The sequence below is a fragment of the Bos grunniens genome, chromosome 6, assembly GCF_055505025.1.
Source record: "Bos grunniens cultivar Pamir isolate PY7600 chromosome 6, Bosgru_T2T1.0, whole genome shotgun sequence".
In the NCBI taxonomy this organism is placed as follows: domain Eukaryota; kingdom Metazoa; phylum Chordata; class Mammalia; order Artiodactyla; family Bovidae; genus Bos; species Bos grunniens.
In genome coordinates this window covers 3,348,844-3,366,381 of record NC_141170.1, presented here as the reverse complement: position 1 = coordinate 3,366,381, position 17,538 = coordinate 3,348,844, and the positions used below count along the sequence as shown (strand labels likewise).

The following is a 17,538-nucleotide window of genomic DNA, read 5'->3' as shown; positions in this document are numbered from 1 at the left end:
ATCACCTCCTTCAGGAAGTCTGCCAGGATTTCTCTTTCACGACAGGTTGGTTCCCTGCCCTCTATCCGTTCCCCCACAGCCTCCTGGGGGAGTGCTTTTTCTCATGGTGTGTCTTTCCCACACGCTGTCCACCTCTTTCACCAGGCTAGAAGATTTTGGAGGGAAGAACTCCCTCAAGGTCACGTTCTGCACCAGGCCAAGGGCTCCACATGGTCAAATGAAACCACCTCCTCACCCCTACCCCCGGGGATGCTGGGTTGACTGTTGCCTGTCCATGAGACCCAGGAAGGTGGGGAGGGTCTCCTCCGTCGCCCGGGGGAAGGGGCAGGTCCTAATGGAGGAGATAGGAACGTTGGTGGGGGGAATCCAGGGAGCCACCTCCTCCCTGAAAACTGCTTTAAGGGGTTCCCAGGAGGAAGGCTGAGGCCCTGCTTTCCCTCCATCACCCCAAAATCCAGAGCAGAGCCCTGCTGAGGTCTCCTGGAGGCTGCAGGGGTGCCTGGGAGCGAGGCGAGGAGGGTATCAGGGGGCGAGAGGCCCCTGTGCGAGGGATGGGCAAGAATTACCCGCAGGGCCCCAGTCTCCAGCGAGATGTTCTCGCCGAGGTGCTGATCCTGGAGGTGGCAGACCGTACTTTGAGAGAGGGATTGTTTCTCTGCAAGTCTCTTTCAGAAGGCTGCCCTGCCCCCACCAGTCACCCCACACTGCCGCCCCCTCCAGGGGTGATGACATCATCCTGTCCCATGATGCCCCGGGCCAGTGGGAGGAGCGGGGAGAGCAGGCCCCCAGTTTACAAGGTGAGGTGTGGAGGAGAATCACTGACACACGGAGACGCTCGGAGCAGGGCTTCTGCTGGGCCCGGGGAGCCGGCTGACCCACATTTCTCGTGGGAGAGAGGATGCAGCTCAGCAGAACCCGGGATCCGGAGGAGCTCCCGCCACCAGCCAGGTCCCCAGAGCGGGTTTCTCAAGGTCACTTGGCCTCTGTGTGCCTACCTGTACGATGGGCAGTCACGGAGACCACTCCTGCAGCGTCGGAAGGACCCGAGCAGGGATGCTGTCGGGGGCGTTACGATGATCATTACGACCATTCTCTGCCACCGGTGATGTCAGAGCCCTCGGAAGCACGTGACCCCCAGTGCTCGGGTCAGAGGACCCAGTGGGGGAGACGCGTGCCCCCCAGTGCTCGGGTCAGAGGACCCAGTGGGGGAGACGCGTGCCCCCCAGTGCTCGGGTCAGAGGACCCAGTGGGGGAGACGCGTGCCCCCCACTGGGGAGCGGCATACGGGGTGCTGCCAGCTGGGAGCACCTCCCCCCTCACCAGCCGTGTGACCATGGGTCCTGCCCCCCATCTTAGTCCAGCTGCCGTCCCCCCACATCTGAAAATCGGGAGCAAGAATCCCCAACCCGCCGGGCTCTGTGGCATTCCAGACGGGGCCTGGATGACCTCTCCGCCCGCCCGCAGGTACCAGATGCCCCACAAATGGCAGACACTGAGCTCCATTAGACAAATCAATTGCTCCCATGGGCTCGGCTGCGCCACCAGCTGGGGGCTGGGGTGCCCAAGGTTGCCAGCACACACCCAGGTTATATTTAGCTCTCTGCTGGAGCCCTTCCAGGGCCGGGCAAGTTCTGCAGGGGACGCTGAATTTCAGACCAGCCCCCAACTCCTCATCGGCCACTGTGAAACCTCCTCCAGAGCCCACAGAAACTGCTCTCTCGCTTCTAACAGTAGATGACGTTATCCCAAGAGTATAAACACACACACACACACACACACACAAATCCCTGCATCATGTCGGTGCCACTCTAAGCCCTAGAGCCACAGTGAGAGTCCACCTCCCAAAATAGAGAATGCCATCCGGTCCCTGGAGCAGGAGCCGGCTGGTGCCAGGGGGTCAGACAGCTGCTCTCCACTCAAGCCTCTTGAGACCAATACTGAGCACACGCCTACCCCCACCCATCTCCCCCGCACATCCTTAAAATGAAGAAGCTGGGAAAATAAAACAGCCAAGCATCAGAAGAAAGAAAAAAAGGCAGAGTTGCCCGTAACTCTTGCATTTCAACGCGTTTTCTGCCTGTTTTGTAGATGACACTGTGTATAAAGTTGTGGACCCCATATTCTTCATCACCAGTGCTGACACACGCCTTGTACTCCTCCTTGACAATCGTATTAATGACTGCATAGTACTCCATCTTTTGTCACCAGTTCCGAGTGTGGTCTAGGAACCCTGGAGTCACCAGCAGGCAAGCAGGGCGCCGGCCGGGTCGAAGCCGTGCTCATAATAAGACTGAGATGTTATTTTCCTCCATCGCTCCCTCTCCCTCCCAAATGTACGCTGGGGTTTGCCCGAGGCCCTGTGACACGCGGCCTCACAGCTGACAGAACACAGGCCGGACACAGGCTCCAGCCACCGCCCATTAGCCAGACGTTAACAAGATTTGCACAGCTGTAAAGCAAGGCCGGTCTGTTGCCTGAAAACACTCGTAGCTAACATACAACGGGCTATTTTCCTTATTCAATGAATTAAATATGCTTAAAAATTCTCCATTTTAATGTCTAATACACTATGGTTTTTCCAGTGGTCATGTATGGATGTGAGAGTTGGACTGTGAAGACAGCTGAGCGCTGAAGAATTGATGCTTTTGAACTGTGGTGTTGGAGAAAACTCTTGAGAGTCCCTTGGACTGCAAGGAGATCCAACCAGTCCATTCTGAAGGAGATCAGCCCTGGGATTTCTTTGGAAGGAATGATGCTAAAGATGAAGCTCCAATACTTTGGCCACCTCATGTAAAGAGTTGACTCACTGGAAAAGACTCTGATGCTGGGAGGGATTGGGGGCAGGAGAAGGGGACAACAGAGGATGAGATGGCTGGATGGCATCACGGACTTGATGGACATGAGTTTGAGTGAACTCCGGGAGTTGGTGATGGACAGGGAGACCTGGCGTGCTGCAATTCATTGGGTCGCAAAGAGTCAGACATGACTGAGCGACTGAACTGAACTGAACTGAACTGAACACTTGTTTAGTCGCTCAGTCGTGTCCGACCTTTTATGACCCCACCAGGCTCCTCTGTCCATGGGATTTCCCAGCAAGAATACTGGAGTGGGCTGCCATTTCCTTCTCCAGGGGGATCTTCCCAATGCAGGGATTGAACCCGAATCTCCTGCATTGGCAGGCAGATTCTTTACCACTGAGCCACAAGGGAAGCCCTGTCTAATACACTAAATATCGATAAATACAATGCACTTAAACAAAAGCTCTTTGGGGTCCTCAGTAATTTTTTGAGCGAAGGGGTCCTAAGCCCTCAAAGCTGGAGAACAGCTGCTACGTATGGGCAGATAGATGGACAATAATTTCCTGACTCAGCATCTCTGGCTGGACACTCACTCTGCAGAGCCTGTGACCCCCTGCAGTGAAGGAGTTTTTATGCACCAATCATATCTGTGTTTCAGAACCCTTCTTCAGAAGATTCCGGAGAGCTGCCTTCTTCTACTGAAGGCATGAACGTATTTAAGGCTCAATGCATCTCGCCTAGCTGCTCCCAAGAGACAGCACACACCCAGTCAGAGGCCCCTGAGGCCATCAGCTCTGGGGACTGTGGGATGTTTACATTCAGCTGACTTGAGACGTACAATTTTTATCCTCTGAGAGGTCTTTTCTCTAACCCTTGGATCTTCTACAGACCCCATAAGGAGGGGTAAAAATGGGTTTCAGTCTCAGAAACAGAATGTTCAAGAAGCTGCCCAGGAAAGCCAAATGATGCCTCCCCAACAATATACTTGGGTCCTTATCCCTAAGATCCATGGGTGTGACATCATAAGGTTAAAAAATGGGGCGATTGGTCTTTGCAGATGGGATACAGTTAAGGACCCTGGGATGGGAGGGTCACCCTGGGTTACGGGCCCCAAGCTCACTCGCCAGCATCCTCAGAGACAGAGGCGGAGGGAGACCTGCCCACACACTTGGACGGGGCGGCGGGCGATCTGAAGGTGCTGGAGACGGAGACACTGGCTTTGAGGTGCAGGTGACGCGGCCACAAGCCAGGGAGCGCCGGCAGCCTCTGGCAGCTACGGAGACGCAGAGAGGACTCCCCCAGCACCTGCGGAGGCGGCCCCGCCCTGCCGAGACATGGCTTCAGCCCAGTGACATGGATTTTGGACTTCAGGCCTCCAGAACTGGGAGAGAATAAGTTCCTGCTGTTTTAGCCCTGAGGTTTACAGAGCTTCACGCCAGCGGTCCCCCTCCAGTATCGGGGACTGCCTCCCCGCTCTGTCAGCCCCGTTCCCTGGGCACCAGGTCCTAGAAAACCTTGCCCTGAACTGCAGGGTGTCCCCCAAAGGGCCTGCTTAGGGGCTTGGTGTGTGCGCTCTTGCCAGCGATTTTAATTCCTCTCAACTCCTTTTCAGAGGCCATCGGCTGCCTGGGTGCTCCGCCCAGCAAGCTACTCTCAGAGAAGGAATCTGGGGGGTCAGGTCAGGGGGCGGGGGCTGACGGAGGAAGACGAGGTGGCCGCAGCAAGGGCAGAGCAAAGCTCTCACGTGGCAGGTGCAGGGAGTGGGGGTCCCGGCTCGGTCGGAGGGGAAAGAGTGAGGCGGGGTGATGGCGGGGCCTGGCGGGAGAGGCCAGGCGACGCGGAGCTCTGGCAGGGACCCCTGCCTGAGGAAGCCAGAGGCGGCCCTGGGGAGCCCTGGCAGGGCCACCGGTGTTCCTCAGCAGGAGGACCTGCCCTGTGGTCACGCTTCATGTGTGCCCCAGGCCCAGGCCACACCCCACACCCGTCAGAGGCAGCCAGGGAGGCGCCTGGCTGGACGCTGGGCTTCTGCACACAGATCTCGTTTCCTGATTTCCAAGGCATATCAGGGGTGTGTTCAAGGGAACCGGCGCCTGTAGCCCTGAACCCCATGGCTACGCTTCAAGTGCTTGGCAGAAGCAGCCGGGCTCAGAGCTGGAGGAGAATGGCGGGATGTAGGCAGCTGGCGAGAAGCGTGTCACGGGGTCGGCGTGGCCACGGCCAGAGCAGCAGCAGGAAGGTGCCGGCCGGGTCCTGGCCCGGCCCAACGGCCCCCCTGCTGCCCGGCCTGATATGCTGCGGTGGGCTCACAGCCCCTGCCCAGCCCAATGGCCCCCTCGCTGCCTGGCCCGGCCCTTCCTGGGTGACTGGCTAGCTCCGGCCACCCTGGACAGTCCGCTGATCCTCCGTGACCTCCGCCCCTGCGTCTGCCGGCCACCTCTCCCACGTGAGCGCCCAGGTCTGGCTCAGCCTCGCCGCCCCGAGTCCCTGCACTCCAGGGGTGTCGGACTGTACTCTCCCCGTGACGCTGACCCTCGCGGGTGCTCAGTAGACACCCCCGGAGGCAGAGGCAGCCTGAGGGGCAGGCGGTGGCACCGAGTCATGCGGTGGCTCCAGAAGCCCTTCAGTTTACAGACAGGCTGTCCTTCCTGCGCCTTCAAAGCCAGCCACGCCACACCCCGTCTCCTCTCCGACCTCTGCGTCTGCCATCACCTCCCCTCTTCTCTGACCCTCCTGTCTCCTCCTTTGCAGGCTCCTCAAGATGGCAATGGCCCCCCCTGGAACCCCCCAACTGCAAGATCTCTTTAATCCTATCCTCAAGGTCCCTTTTGCCACGTGCGTTAATGTATCCAACCTGTCTGGGGATGAGGCCAGGGGCATCCTTGGGGGCCGCTACTCAGAGACGAAGCAACTCAGAGAGGGGCCGTGTCCACCTGCCGGTCACAGAGCAACTAGAAGCAGGCACACAGCCTCTCCTGAGCCCCCGGCTCCAGGTCCTGTCCACTGGTCCTGAGGATGGAGGCAAGGGTCTTGGACATTCTGGGTTCTGGGAGGAGGAATTCCAGCACCAGGGCGTGGGGAGGGGGAGAGAAGGTGGCAGGAGAAAACACACGCGTTTGGGGGAATCACTAGCGAGGACAGCGCTCTGTGCACAGTCAGCTCAGTCGCTCAGTCGTGTCCGACTCTTTGCATGGCCTGCAGCACGCCAGGCCTCCCTGTCCATCACCGACTCCCTGAGTTTACTTAAACTTATGTCCATCACGCTGGTGATGCCATCCAACCATCTCCTCCTCTGTTGTCCCCTTCTCCTCCTGCCCTCAATCTTTCCCAGCATCAGGGTCTTTTCAAATGTGCACAGTAGGGGCTCAATAAACCAAGTAAACAGGCATTCTAGGACAGCCTTGAGCCCTCGAGGGGCTGCCAGTGGCAGGCATCAGAGGTTCCCCGACAGGATTGAGGCTGAGAACAGCAGCGGACGGCTGACGCTGGAACGTATCCGGACCCGTGGGCCCTCTGTGGGCACAGTGGCTGTGTGGTGACACTGGCCCTCACCCTGCCTCAGGGCTCCCCTGCATGGCTGTGGACAGTCACACCGTGCAGTGTGTGTGTGTGTGGGGGGGGGGGTGGTCACGATCCCAGGACCAGCCACCACCCCAGTCCAGGACAACAGAGGCCCCAGGGTCCTGCTGGTTCTTCGGAGCGTTCTGCATGGTCCCTGAGCAGGACTGAGCCCTCGCAGCCCGCAGCAGACACCCACCCATCCAAATGCCCCACGGCTCTCCCCCTCCACGCCCCAGTCCTCCCCCTTCTGCTTCCTGGGACCACCTCCCAGGTAAACCCCCTGCAGCCTCAGCCTAGTCACTCAGAACATAAAGGTGGGGATGGGGCACCTGGGAGCATTTGCCACTCCAGTCGCCAAACTGACATGAGGGGCCACAGGGTGGTCCTTGTAATTTTTCCTTCTTAGAACTTCACGCCCAACTGCAGCACTAACCAGGGCCTTGGAGATGCCATTTTCCAGCAAGATCCTGGGGCCCCTGACATCCAAGCAGAAGCAGGAGGTCAGAGCAGCAGGTCAGAGAGGCCTGACCGTGAGTCCTCAACCAGGATGAGGGCAAACAGACAGGGGGTGGGGGGCTGGGCATGAAGCGGGGACCCAAGCTCCATCCATCATCCATCCTCCACTGGAGGCTGTTCATGGAGCCCTAACTCGAGGCGGCCTGCGAGGACTCGGGAGGGGGATCCACTTGGCTCAGCCCGGCGGGTGTGCATGGCGGGGCCACTGGGCACTGGCTGGAGTCGGGTGGCCAGATCTCTCCAACCCCTCGTTCTGTGTGTGAAGAAACCCAAACCCCAGGCCATGGGGTTTGTGCAGGGGGCCGGGCGGAGCCCCTGTGTGTGTGCTGAGGACAGCCCCGCAGGACTGAGTCGGGGCTGACGCCCAAAACACCGCTCAGAACCTGGGAGCAGGCAGCTCTCCGGGGACTGGGCTTCTCCTGACCTCGGCACTGGGCAGGGAGTGTAAAACAGCATCGGGTGGGCTGGGCAGGGCAGGCAGGAGAACCAGCAACACAGGAAGAGCTGTGAACTGGCTGGCCATGCCAGCTGACGCCACAGCGGGCCTTACAGGCTTTGCCTCGAGCCCTGGGACATCGTGTCTGGCTGTAACAACAAAAAAAACCACCCCAGGCCCCTGGCCCCACAGCCCACGGTCAGTCCGGAAAAGCAGGTGCTATTACCTCCACCCGAGAGGCAGGGAAGCCGAGGCCAAGAGCAGTTGTGCAGCCTGGTGGCCGGGACACTCTAGCAGGTGACAGCTGGGACTGGCACTCAGGTGTTCTGACCCCAAAGCCCTCGAGGCATCAAGCAAGACCACCTCCCTTGTTGCTCAGAAATCTCCAGCCAAGGCAACATGGCCCACGAAATCCCCCAATACATCACTGCAACAGAACTGGTTCAGCCTGGGTCTGGCTCCCCACTAGCCTGGAAGTCCCCCTGTCCCCACCCTGGGTAGGAGACACCGGCAGGGGTCAGAGCACACCTCCCCCTCCCCAGGCCTTCCTCTGAACTCGGACTCAGCTGCTCTGCTGGTTTGGATACCAGGCAGATGTCCACAGAGGTGGCTTCCCTGGCAGGCTGCAGAGAAAGGCCCTTAAGCGGGCCGCCCCCCCCCGCCCCGGCATGATGGGCCACGTGCTTCCTGCCGTGAAACCGTCAGATGAGGTCCACGTGGCCCAGAAGGGTGATCCGAGACTTCACGGCTCACACGGCGTGTTTCTCTGAACGGACGACGGCTGAGCCTCAAACTCAGACGATCTCCCCGCTGCAGTGGGCGGGGAGGGGGGGCGGGGGGCGGGGGGCAGGTGGTCAGAAGAAAGCAGGTCACACCCCTGAGAACGGCGGTGGCCCTTGTTTTTTCAGACGGGTACACTGAGGCCCAGAGAGGGAAGTCAGCTGGCCCAAGGTCACACAGAGGTCTGGCAGGTGGGCCTGAGAGTCCGGGGAGCTCAGACACTAACGGGACGGTTGATGCCGGCGAGGCTGGAGCTGGAGAAGCCGGGGACGGCCGTGAATGCTGCCTCCATCAGGAGCGGTCAGTTCCAGGAGACCCCAAGGGCCCAGCAGAGGGGACAGCAAGGCCAGGGGTCAAGGTTACAGGGAGGTGTGTGGATTCGCACGGTGACCCTCTCGCGGTCTGAGCGGTCCATCCCCAAGTGGGTCCCTGGGGCCGAGCCATGACCCTGGACAGGAGCGCACTGGAGACGCAGAGCACGTCCTCAGGAGCAGACAGGGCTGGGCTGGGGCTGGCTCTGCCTTCCCAGCTACGCCAGCAAGTGCCACACCTTGGAACGGGGCCAGGCTCCTCGGCTCAGGTGAGGACATTGGCTGTGACTCCCCGCCCCACGCTGTCACCAGAAAGCATCATCATGAGGCCCCCAGGGGATCAAGCCTCACCCACCCCAAACACTCAGCCACACGTCACGAAGTCACCATTGCAGCCCCTAATGCACTCAGGGGAACAGACAGACAGCGCCACCCCTCCCCCACCGCCAGCTGGACACACCAGGATTCAAATCCAGCTGTCATTCACCAGTGGTGGGGTGTGATGCCCGGCGCCCTCCTGGGCGTCCACCTCCCCATCTATAGGCGGGGACACCCCAGCCACCCTGAGAAGCCCTCGGCGGAGCAGGGCCTGAGGGCAGGCCCCACGAGCCGTGGCACCCTGACACTGAAGCAGGGTGCTGCCCGACACCCTAGAGACCTTGGCGATGGAAACATCCCCGGGTAAACAAACACGCAGCACTCAGGTTACTCTGCCCTGCGTCTGAGTGGCCAGAGGCGGCCCGGCGGGTTGGCACCCCTCTGACTAGGGCCCACAGCAGCTCGCGAGACCACACGATCACCAGGAAACATGAGCTGCCAACCCGAGCTTTCCTGTCCCAACTATTTTATCTGCTTCTCCAGCCTCTTCAGAAGCCATGAAATTAAAAGACGCTAACTCCTTGAAAGAAAAGTTATAACTAACCTAGACAGCGTATTAAAAAGCAGAGACATTACTTTGCCAACAAAGGTCCATCCAGTCAAAGCTATGGTTTTTCCAGTAGTCATGTATGGATGTGAGAGTTGGACCATAAAGAAAGCTGAGCACCAACGAATTGATGCTTTTGAACTGTGGTGTTGGAGAAGAGTCTTGACTGCAAGGAGGCCCTTGGACTGCAAGGATATCCAACCAATCCAACCTAAAGGAGATCAGTCCTGAATATTCATTGGAAGGACTGATGCTGAAGCTGAAACTCCAATACTTTGGCCACCTGATGCGAAGAGCTGACTCATTCGAAAAGACCCTGATGCTGGGAAAGATTGAAGGCAGGAGGAGAAGGGGATGACAGAGGATGAGATAGTTGGATGGCATCACTGACTCAATGGACATGAGTTTGGGTATGCTCCGGGAGTTGGTGATGGACAGGGAGGCCTAGCGTGCTGCAGTCCATAGGGTCATAAAGAGTCGGACACAACTGAGCGACTGAACTGAACCGAACTGAGCCTCTCCTGCATACCAGGCACTTGGGACCCTAGGTCCCTATGGAGACCCCAGAAGAGGTAGCATCAGAGGCTCGGAGAGGTCTGAGGATCCCATGCTAGCAGGCGGCAGAGCTGGAATCTGAGCCCAAGGAAGAGCCCGTGTCTGCAGCGCAGGGGCTGTCTGACCCAGGGACCAGAGTCAGGCATCCAAGCAGCTCAGGGTCCCAACAGCTGGCCTGGCCCTGAGGCCCACCAGCAGGACAGACCCTTCCCAGAGGCTCCACCCCACCCTGCCGGCTCCCTGTACCACCAGACTTGCCGACTCCCTCGTGCCAGCTCACAGCTCTCCCATAAGACAGCCGACACTCTGGAGGGTCAGGGTGTCTGACCGGTGACTTGTCCAGAGTGCAGGTCACACTCTCTTTGCTGAGACAGTAAGACTGGGCTTTCTAAGAGTTAACCCAAGTCAGGACGTGGGTCCAGAGAACATGCCGACTGCCCCCAAACCACTTCTTTGGACAGAAACCAGAAAGATTCGAAACGTCTCAGGTGGCGGGTTAGGAAGTGACCACAGATGCGAAGGACCAATAGTTTGAAGGTGAGGATTCCCAGGCTGTCCCAGAGCTCCCGGTTCCGGGGCAATGACCACTTCCTTAGATGCAATTTCAGATGAATTTCTGAGTCAGGCTGATTAAGCGTCTGCCTGCAATGTGGGAGACCTGGGTTCGATCCCTGGGTTGGGAAGATTCTCTGGAGAAGGAAATGGCAACCCACTCCAGTATTCTTGCCTGGAGAATCCCATGGAGGAGGAGCCTGGTGGGCTACAGTCCATGGGGTCGCAAAGAGTTGGACACAACTGAGCAACTTCACTTTCACTTTCACACCTAAGTCAGATGGTGTCAGCCATGGAAACTGGGCACCTGTGTTAAGATCCGAACACTGCCAACCGGGAGACCTCCATTCGAGCAAAGGAGTGGCCCCTGCAGATGCAATCACCCAACCTGACACCAACTCATGGGCTTTGGAAGCAGCACGAGCCCACCTTGGACCCGGAACCAATGCCCTTCTTGTTTCAGATTCCTCATTGCAAAAGGTAAGCGCACACAGTGAGAAAAAAAAAAAAAAAAGCTGGGGAAGGTGACAGGAAGCATAAAGACGCCATGGGGGAACACTAGCTCTTTCGCCGCCTCCAACAGAGGGACGCCCTGGACGGCACGACGACTTCCTTCTGGCCTGCTCCCTGCGCCGCTTCATAGCGCGGAGGTCGCATAGGACGCACCATTTTGTCCTCGGCTGTTTTCTAAATGAAGCTTTTCTTCAGCACTTTCTCCTAACGTGAGAAACTCCAATCACACAGGTAACGAGAACGTTCTCGCCACCCCCCTCCTGCAGGAGGGCACGTTTCAGGAAGACACGATGCCGCTTGCTCTGGTCTACAGCTGAGCCCCAGGCCTGGGGCAGCGCTGGGTACACAGCAAGGGCTTAGGAAACATAGGTCAACCTGACAAAGGACCCACGGCCCATGTCCCGTCGCTCCCCACCACATACACGCAGCAGGTTTCTGACTTTCTGCCGCTGTTAGGGATGCTGTGGTGAATGTCTCTGCGGTGACGGCAGAGCCCTGCCTTGGATTAGAAATGTGTTTTTCTCTGTTTCAAAGGCCGGGGCTGCACCAACTGGAGCAGAGGACCGGGGCTCGGGCTCTGCGTCTACCGCACACTCTCCTGGCCCCGGGACAGCTGCCTTTCCTTCCCCGGGGCTCGGTTTCCCCTCCGTGTGGGTGGGTGGGCTAGGACTGGAGCACCCCCCAGGCCCCTTCCAGCTCTGCGTTCCTAACCCATCAACCACGGGAAAAGAAGACGGCTGAGCTGCCACCCAGCTTTCCACCTGGCCCTGCCCTCCCCTTCTGGGCTGAACTGCATCCCTCCTGCAAATCCAAAATCCAGTACGACTGGTGTCCTTTTAGGAAAAGAGAAGGACACAGACCCACACAGAGGGAAGGCCATCTGAGGACACAGGGAGGAAATGGCCACTTGCAAGATGAGGCAAGAAGCCGCAAGAAACCAGCCCTGCCCACACCTCCATCTCAGACTTCCAGCCTCCAGAAGTGTGAGAAGATACAGTTCTGTTGCTTAAGCTGCACGGTCAGTGGGCACCTTGTTACGGCAGCCCTGGCAGACTAATGTAAACACGCCCCCCACGAAACTCACCTGGGAGAATCCTGCCCACCAGACCTGCAGCCACCCGGGCAGGATACACAGGCGCCAAGAAAGCACAGACCCAGTGCCCAGAGGTGGCAGAGTTGGCTCTGGAGCCCCTCTGAGCTCAGGCTCGTCCCTCTGCCCCACCTTGCCCTGCCCCTCCGTGACTCCACGGACTGGGACGCCAGGAGACCACCACCAGGCTCACCGTCGTCTCCTGGGCCCTACCTGGGCTCTGGGACAATGCCAGCCTTCCCTGGGGAGAGCGTCAGGGGACCTGCCCTCGTGGACGAGGGAAGCCCCTGACCTGCCAGATGTGCACAGTGGCCAGACGTGAGAGGTGTGCGCCAGCAGTGCACACAGAGCCGAAGGGGCTCCCTCCATACGGCAGGGAAAGCGGGGCACGGGTGACTGTAAACAGAACGCAGCTCGCGCGCCATCAGGCTCATCTGACGCAGAGTGCCAGCTCCTCCCGCCCCACCATGCTGCTTCCTCATCTCCCTGAACACTTGAAATGAATGCGCAACGAAGCAAGTAGGCACGGGGCCCTCTCAAAGGTGCCCTGAGTTACCAGACTGAAGGAAGGCACGCCCACAGCCTGCACGGCATAAAGGAAAGGGGAGCCTCCCACCCGGGGCCATGGTTCAGGCCCCCTCAGGTGCTGACCGTCGGCTGGTCTGGGCCGCTGGAGACTGGACCACGGGCTCCCAGTCACACCTGCTGGCGCCCAGCTCTGGGATGATGCCAGCCTTCCCCGGGGAGGGCCAACAGGGGACCTGCCCCTGTGGATGAGGGAAGCCCCTGACCTTCCAGATGTGCACAGGTGCCCAGCACCAGGACCACCGTCTGCTCTCTCCCATCGTGATTGTGGGTGAAAATTTTACTGCTGTGCAGGTCGCGGGCCGGGCCATGAGCGACAGGTGGAGGGTCGGTGTGCCCACTGCCCGACCCAGAGGGCTGACTGACTCAGGCTGAGGTTCACCGACCCGCATGAGCCACCAAGGGAGGACCCACTACGTGCGGGATTTCCCACTATTACCTCATCCTCTCCACGGGGGCAACGATACTGCTTTCAGGAAGCCAAGCTCAGGAAGCGGTCACGCAGTGTCCAAGACCAGCAGGCGGACACTATGATTCAAACTCCAGTCTCCTTGCCCTCTGATCCCCCCAGGGCCCCTGGTGCCCACCTACCCCTGCTCCCAGAACAACCACAAATGAGGGGGGAAATGCCAGGGTTCCTTCCAGGGCTCCAGAGATCGGAGGGATCAATTACGGTGGAGGAGAGCCTAAAATTACCTGGTGCACCCTGCCATTACCCTCCCCCCACCTACCATTAGATAAATGTGTCTGGAGGCTCTGCCAAGGGGGGGTGCCCTGCTCCCCAGCCACCTCCAAAGAACAGGTTGGCCCTTTCAGAAATCCTCTTCTAGAGAAGTCTGCCTCCTCCAGCCTGCCATTTGCTCTCAGCTTCTCTCTCAACTCCCACTGCCCGTGTGGTCCCTGATTCCTCAACTAGGAGGGGGAGGGGACAGATTCCTCTTGGCAGGAGGGGGGCGCTCCTGGGAAACATAGGTCAGTAAGTGGTCCCTAAAGGCACACTCCCTCCCCAGTTCTATTTGCTCCCTACCCTCCCGCCCCACTGTCCCCAGGGAGGAATGGTTGTCTCCTCCGGTTTCCGCCGGTGGCCAGGGGTCCATACTGTAGTCTGCGGGTGAGATGGGCTCAAGGCAGGACACAGGAGTCAGGAAGCACCAGCTTCAAAACCCAGCCCCACTGCAAGACCTGAGCAAGTGACTCAAGCCTGGTGAGCCTCGGTCGCACCCTGGAAAATGGGGTGATGGCCTCTCCCTGCCGGGGAATGTAGGGACAAGCCCTCCAGCCAGGGCTGGGCCCCCAGAAGGCTCTCAAAACGGGGACTCTGGTCACTCCAGAGTCTCTCAGGAGACAAGGCCCCCCCAGCGGTAGGCCTCAGTTTCCCCAAGCGCACTAGGTGGTGGTGACGTGCGATTTTTCCAGCGCCGCACAGAGGCTGTCAGACCCTGCGGGTGCGGCCCCAGAGGCAGCAGCCTGGGTACGCAGTGGAGGGGACGAGGGGTCGGAGAGACCACGCGCGCGCATCGCGGAGGGCCGCACACAAACTGCGGGCTCCGCGCCCCCAAGTCTGCTCTGGACGAGCCCAAGGCGCCGGGGAGGGGGGTCGACCTGACGCTCCCCCCTCAACCCACCTACCCACCCAGGCGCTGCAGGAGTCACACAACGGCGGCGCCCCCCTGCCGCCAAGCCCTCAACCCCCGACCCGTGTCACACACCTCTCCGCCGCAGGGTCTACGGCAGCCGCGCGCCCTTCGCCCGGACCCTGCTGCGACCCCGCACGCCGGGGAGAAAAGCAAACGAGCGTCGCCGTCCAGGCAGCCCGGCGCAGCCAGGCGGTGCGGCGCTCGGGGAAAGGGGTCCCCGCCCCCCCGGGCGCAGGGACAGGGAGGGGGATGGGGGGCGCGCCTGACCTGCCACACTGCAAAGACCCTGGAGCGCAAGCCCGCTGCAGCCGCGGGGCGGCTTCCCGTCTGCAGGTGCAGGCATCCCAGCCCTGGCGGCGCCGCGATCCAGCTCGGGGAGGCCCCGGTTCCCCGCACACTCACCCGCGCTCATCTCAGCGGCAGTTCTGAGTCGGGTCGCCGGGGCGGGACGGCAGCCGGACGCTCGTGTCCGCAGGTGCAGCGCCTGCAGGCGGGATGGGCCGCCCGCCCGCCCGCAGCGCCGCCGCAGCCCCTCGGCGCGCCAGCCCCGCCCCGCAGGCCCCGCCCCACCCCGAAGCCCCGCCCCTCCCCGCCCCGCCCGGAGGCCCCTCTCGCCCCGCCCCTATACCGGATGCACTCTGGGAAATGTAGGCCCCGCGCCCCCCTCCTCCTCGCTCGGCGCCACCTGCCGCCCCCAGGAATGGACTACGATTCCGGCAGGCTGCGCGGCCCGCGCATGCGCAGGTGGGCGACGCAGCTGCGTCCTCCCGCAGTCCAGTCGTGGGGGTCTCTGCGGAGCTGTCCGCGCGGCCTGGCTGGGTGGCTGGCGGCCTGGCCTTCGGCGGCTGCCAAGAGCCCACGAGCGGGCCAGGAGCGCGGCCGGGTGAGGCGCAACCTTGGTGCAACGAGCCGCACAGGGCCAACTCCCTCCCTCCCCAGTTTGCAGAAGAGAACCGAGGCGGGGGCAAGCGGGGGTAGGCAGGGTTTGCCCAGTTGCCCCGGCGAGGGACGAGGCCTGCGCTCCTGACCCCGGATCTAGGGCTCGGCGGCGGCGACCCGATGGCCTGCCCCAGGCTCCCGGAGCGCCGCACCGTCTGGCGCCGTGGTCTGACCCCGGTGGCCCAGTCTGCGGGCCCCCATCCCTCCCCCATCCGCAGGAGCCGACTGTCCTCTGTGACGTCAGTGACCTCCCTGGTCCAGCACAGGGAAGGCCCGGGTCCCGGGTACAGCAGAGGGAAGGCCCTGGGTGGGAGCAAGGGGATCCCAGTGAGTTTCTGGTGCTCTTGGAAGGGGTGTTCGGGGGTGGGTGTGGAGGGTCTGGATTGGCCGGTTCAGAGGGTGGACTCCCTGGACCTTGCCCGGCCTGGTGGGGGAGAAGAGAGGGCTGGTCCCAGAAAATGTGAACTCTGAGCAGAAGCCTGAGGCAGGAGCACAGAACTCTTCCTCGGCCTCCAGCAGCGTCCACCTACTCCCAAGAGGGGCCGGCGGGGAGAAGAGAGGCCAGAGGACAGCAGCTCCTGGGGAGAACCAGCCATGGGCAATGCAGCCGGTTGGCCCAGCCCCACGCACCCTGGCAACCTGGAAAGCCTGGCTGGGCTGGCTGTTTGTGTAGCTGCCTGGCTCCAAGCCTGTCTGCTGGGGCCTTTTGCCCAGAACACGAGTGGATGTGATGATGGAAGGACACTCACAGGGGTCAGGTGCCCTCTTCTCCACCCAACGGCCCTCTCAGCAGTGCAGATCTGAGCAGTCCCTGCCCCTCTGTGGGCATCAGGGCCCCACCCATGAAGTGGCCGAGTGGACGATCCACCATGGGTGAGAGCATTAAATTCTGGTGGTTAGTCCTGGCGAGGGCAGAGCCTGGCCAGTCAGGGTGGGCGCTTGGGAGGTCTGACCCCCTCGTGGGGAGCCTGGTTTCTTCTCCGTGTGCATTGTTAGACTGTGAATAGTCCCCGCCTTTCTAGATACTTCTGAGGCCCCCAGGGGCTAATGCGCGCTGGGCCCCAGCAGCAGCTAAGATCAATAGCTGTGTTTGATATTATCATGCAGTTGTTATCCCTTCTCAGTGACTTGTATAAGCCAGGCACAGAGTGGGCGTCCCACAGATAGCCTGCTGAGTAGAGGGAGGGAAGGAGAGAAGGGGTACCTTCCAGGCCATCACCCGGGGCAGCAGGCCAGACGCCCACCCAACATCACAGCACCCACCGCCCCCTCATGTCCTCATTAGGAAGCTCGCCATCAAGTTCCCCATGGAAAGGGGTGGACGGGCCCTTGCTCCCAAGTCCCTGTGAGTCAGAGGGCAAGTGTGAGCGGCCTGCTTCCAGAGGTCCGCCCGACATGCGGTCACCCGGGGCCTCCCAGTGGAACCGGCCCCGCCTCTCTAACAGGCCCTTCAAATGGGGCAGGGACTGGGGAATCGTAGCCGTTCTCAACTCCTTGAGGCAGGAACCTCAGGGTCATGTGGTTCCAGCACATTCTTTCACTGGGGTAGAACCGAAGTCCCAAGGAAGTCCTGCCGGAGTCACACGGCAGATTGGCAGCGAGGGAGAACCCTGGTGTCTTGTAGCCACGCCTCTGCCCCCCCTGCCCTGGGCCGGCTGGTTCTCCCACAGGGGAGTTCCCCGCGGGCCAGGCCTGCCCGCTCGTCTTCCTCCGGCACGGTGCCCGCGGAGGCTGGGTGGTCTGGGTGGACGGAACCAGGTTTCAGTTGTCATCCGTGTGAACCAGGTGTGACCTCGGGCAACTCGTTCGCCCTCTCTTGTGTCTCAGCTTCCTCATCCCTCAAATAGCGCCTGACCCACAGGTTCTTAGGAGGATCCCATGAGTCATGTGAATAAAACAGTTCGAAGTGCAGAAACGCCAGAGTTCAGGGAACGATGGTTATCATCACATTCATTGTCATTGAAGCAGACCAGAGAGCAGTGTGGGACGTCGCCAGCCCTCGAAGGGTGTCGCCCTTGCTCACCTGTCCTCCATCCAGCCATCCACGCACCGTGCATTCAGTACCTTTAGTGAACTGGGCACTGTTTTAATAAAGAAAACAGAAATTTGTTTTCAAATTAGTCATTAATTCATTGTAGAAAGAGCCCTGAAGATGCCAGTGGCTACTCCCCACCTTCTCCTCCTGCCAGGCTCACGCCTGTGGGTGAAAGGAATGCCCTGGGGTGACCCAGCCCCCCGCTGCAGGCAGGGTAGAAGCCACACCTGCTCCTCGGCCCCTGTACCCCCAGACGTTCCCCTGGGGAAGTCCCCATCTCATTTCACAGGGACCCCTTTCCAGGCCGT

The 17,538-nt window shown here is 60.5% G+C and overlaps 1 protein-coding gene across 1 annotated transcript in view; it reads right to left on the bottom strand.

The window, feature by feature from the left end:
• ABLIM2 (actin binding LIM protein family member 2) overlaps positions 1-14,810 on the bottom strand; it is a 170,008-nt gene extending 155,198 nt beyond the window's left edge. The window contains 1 exon segment of the mRNA XM_086407439.1: positions 14,659-14,810. Within this exon segment, the coding sequence (XP_086263565.1) occupies positions 14,659-14,668 (10 nt within the window). The 5' untranslated portion in view covers positions 14,669-14,810.
• Positions 14,811-17,538: the final 2,728 nt, after the last annotated feature.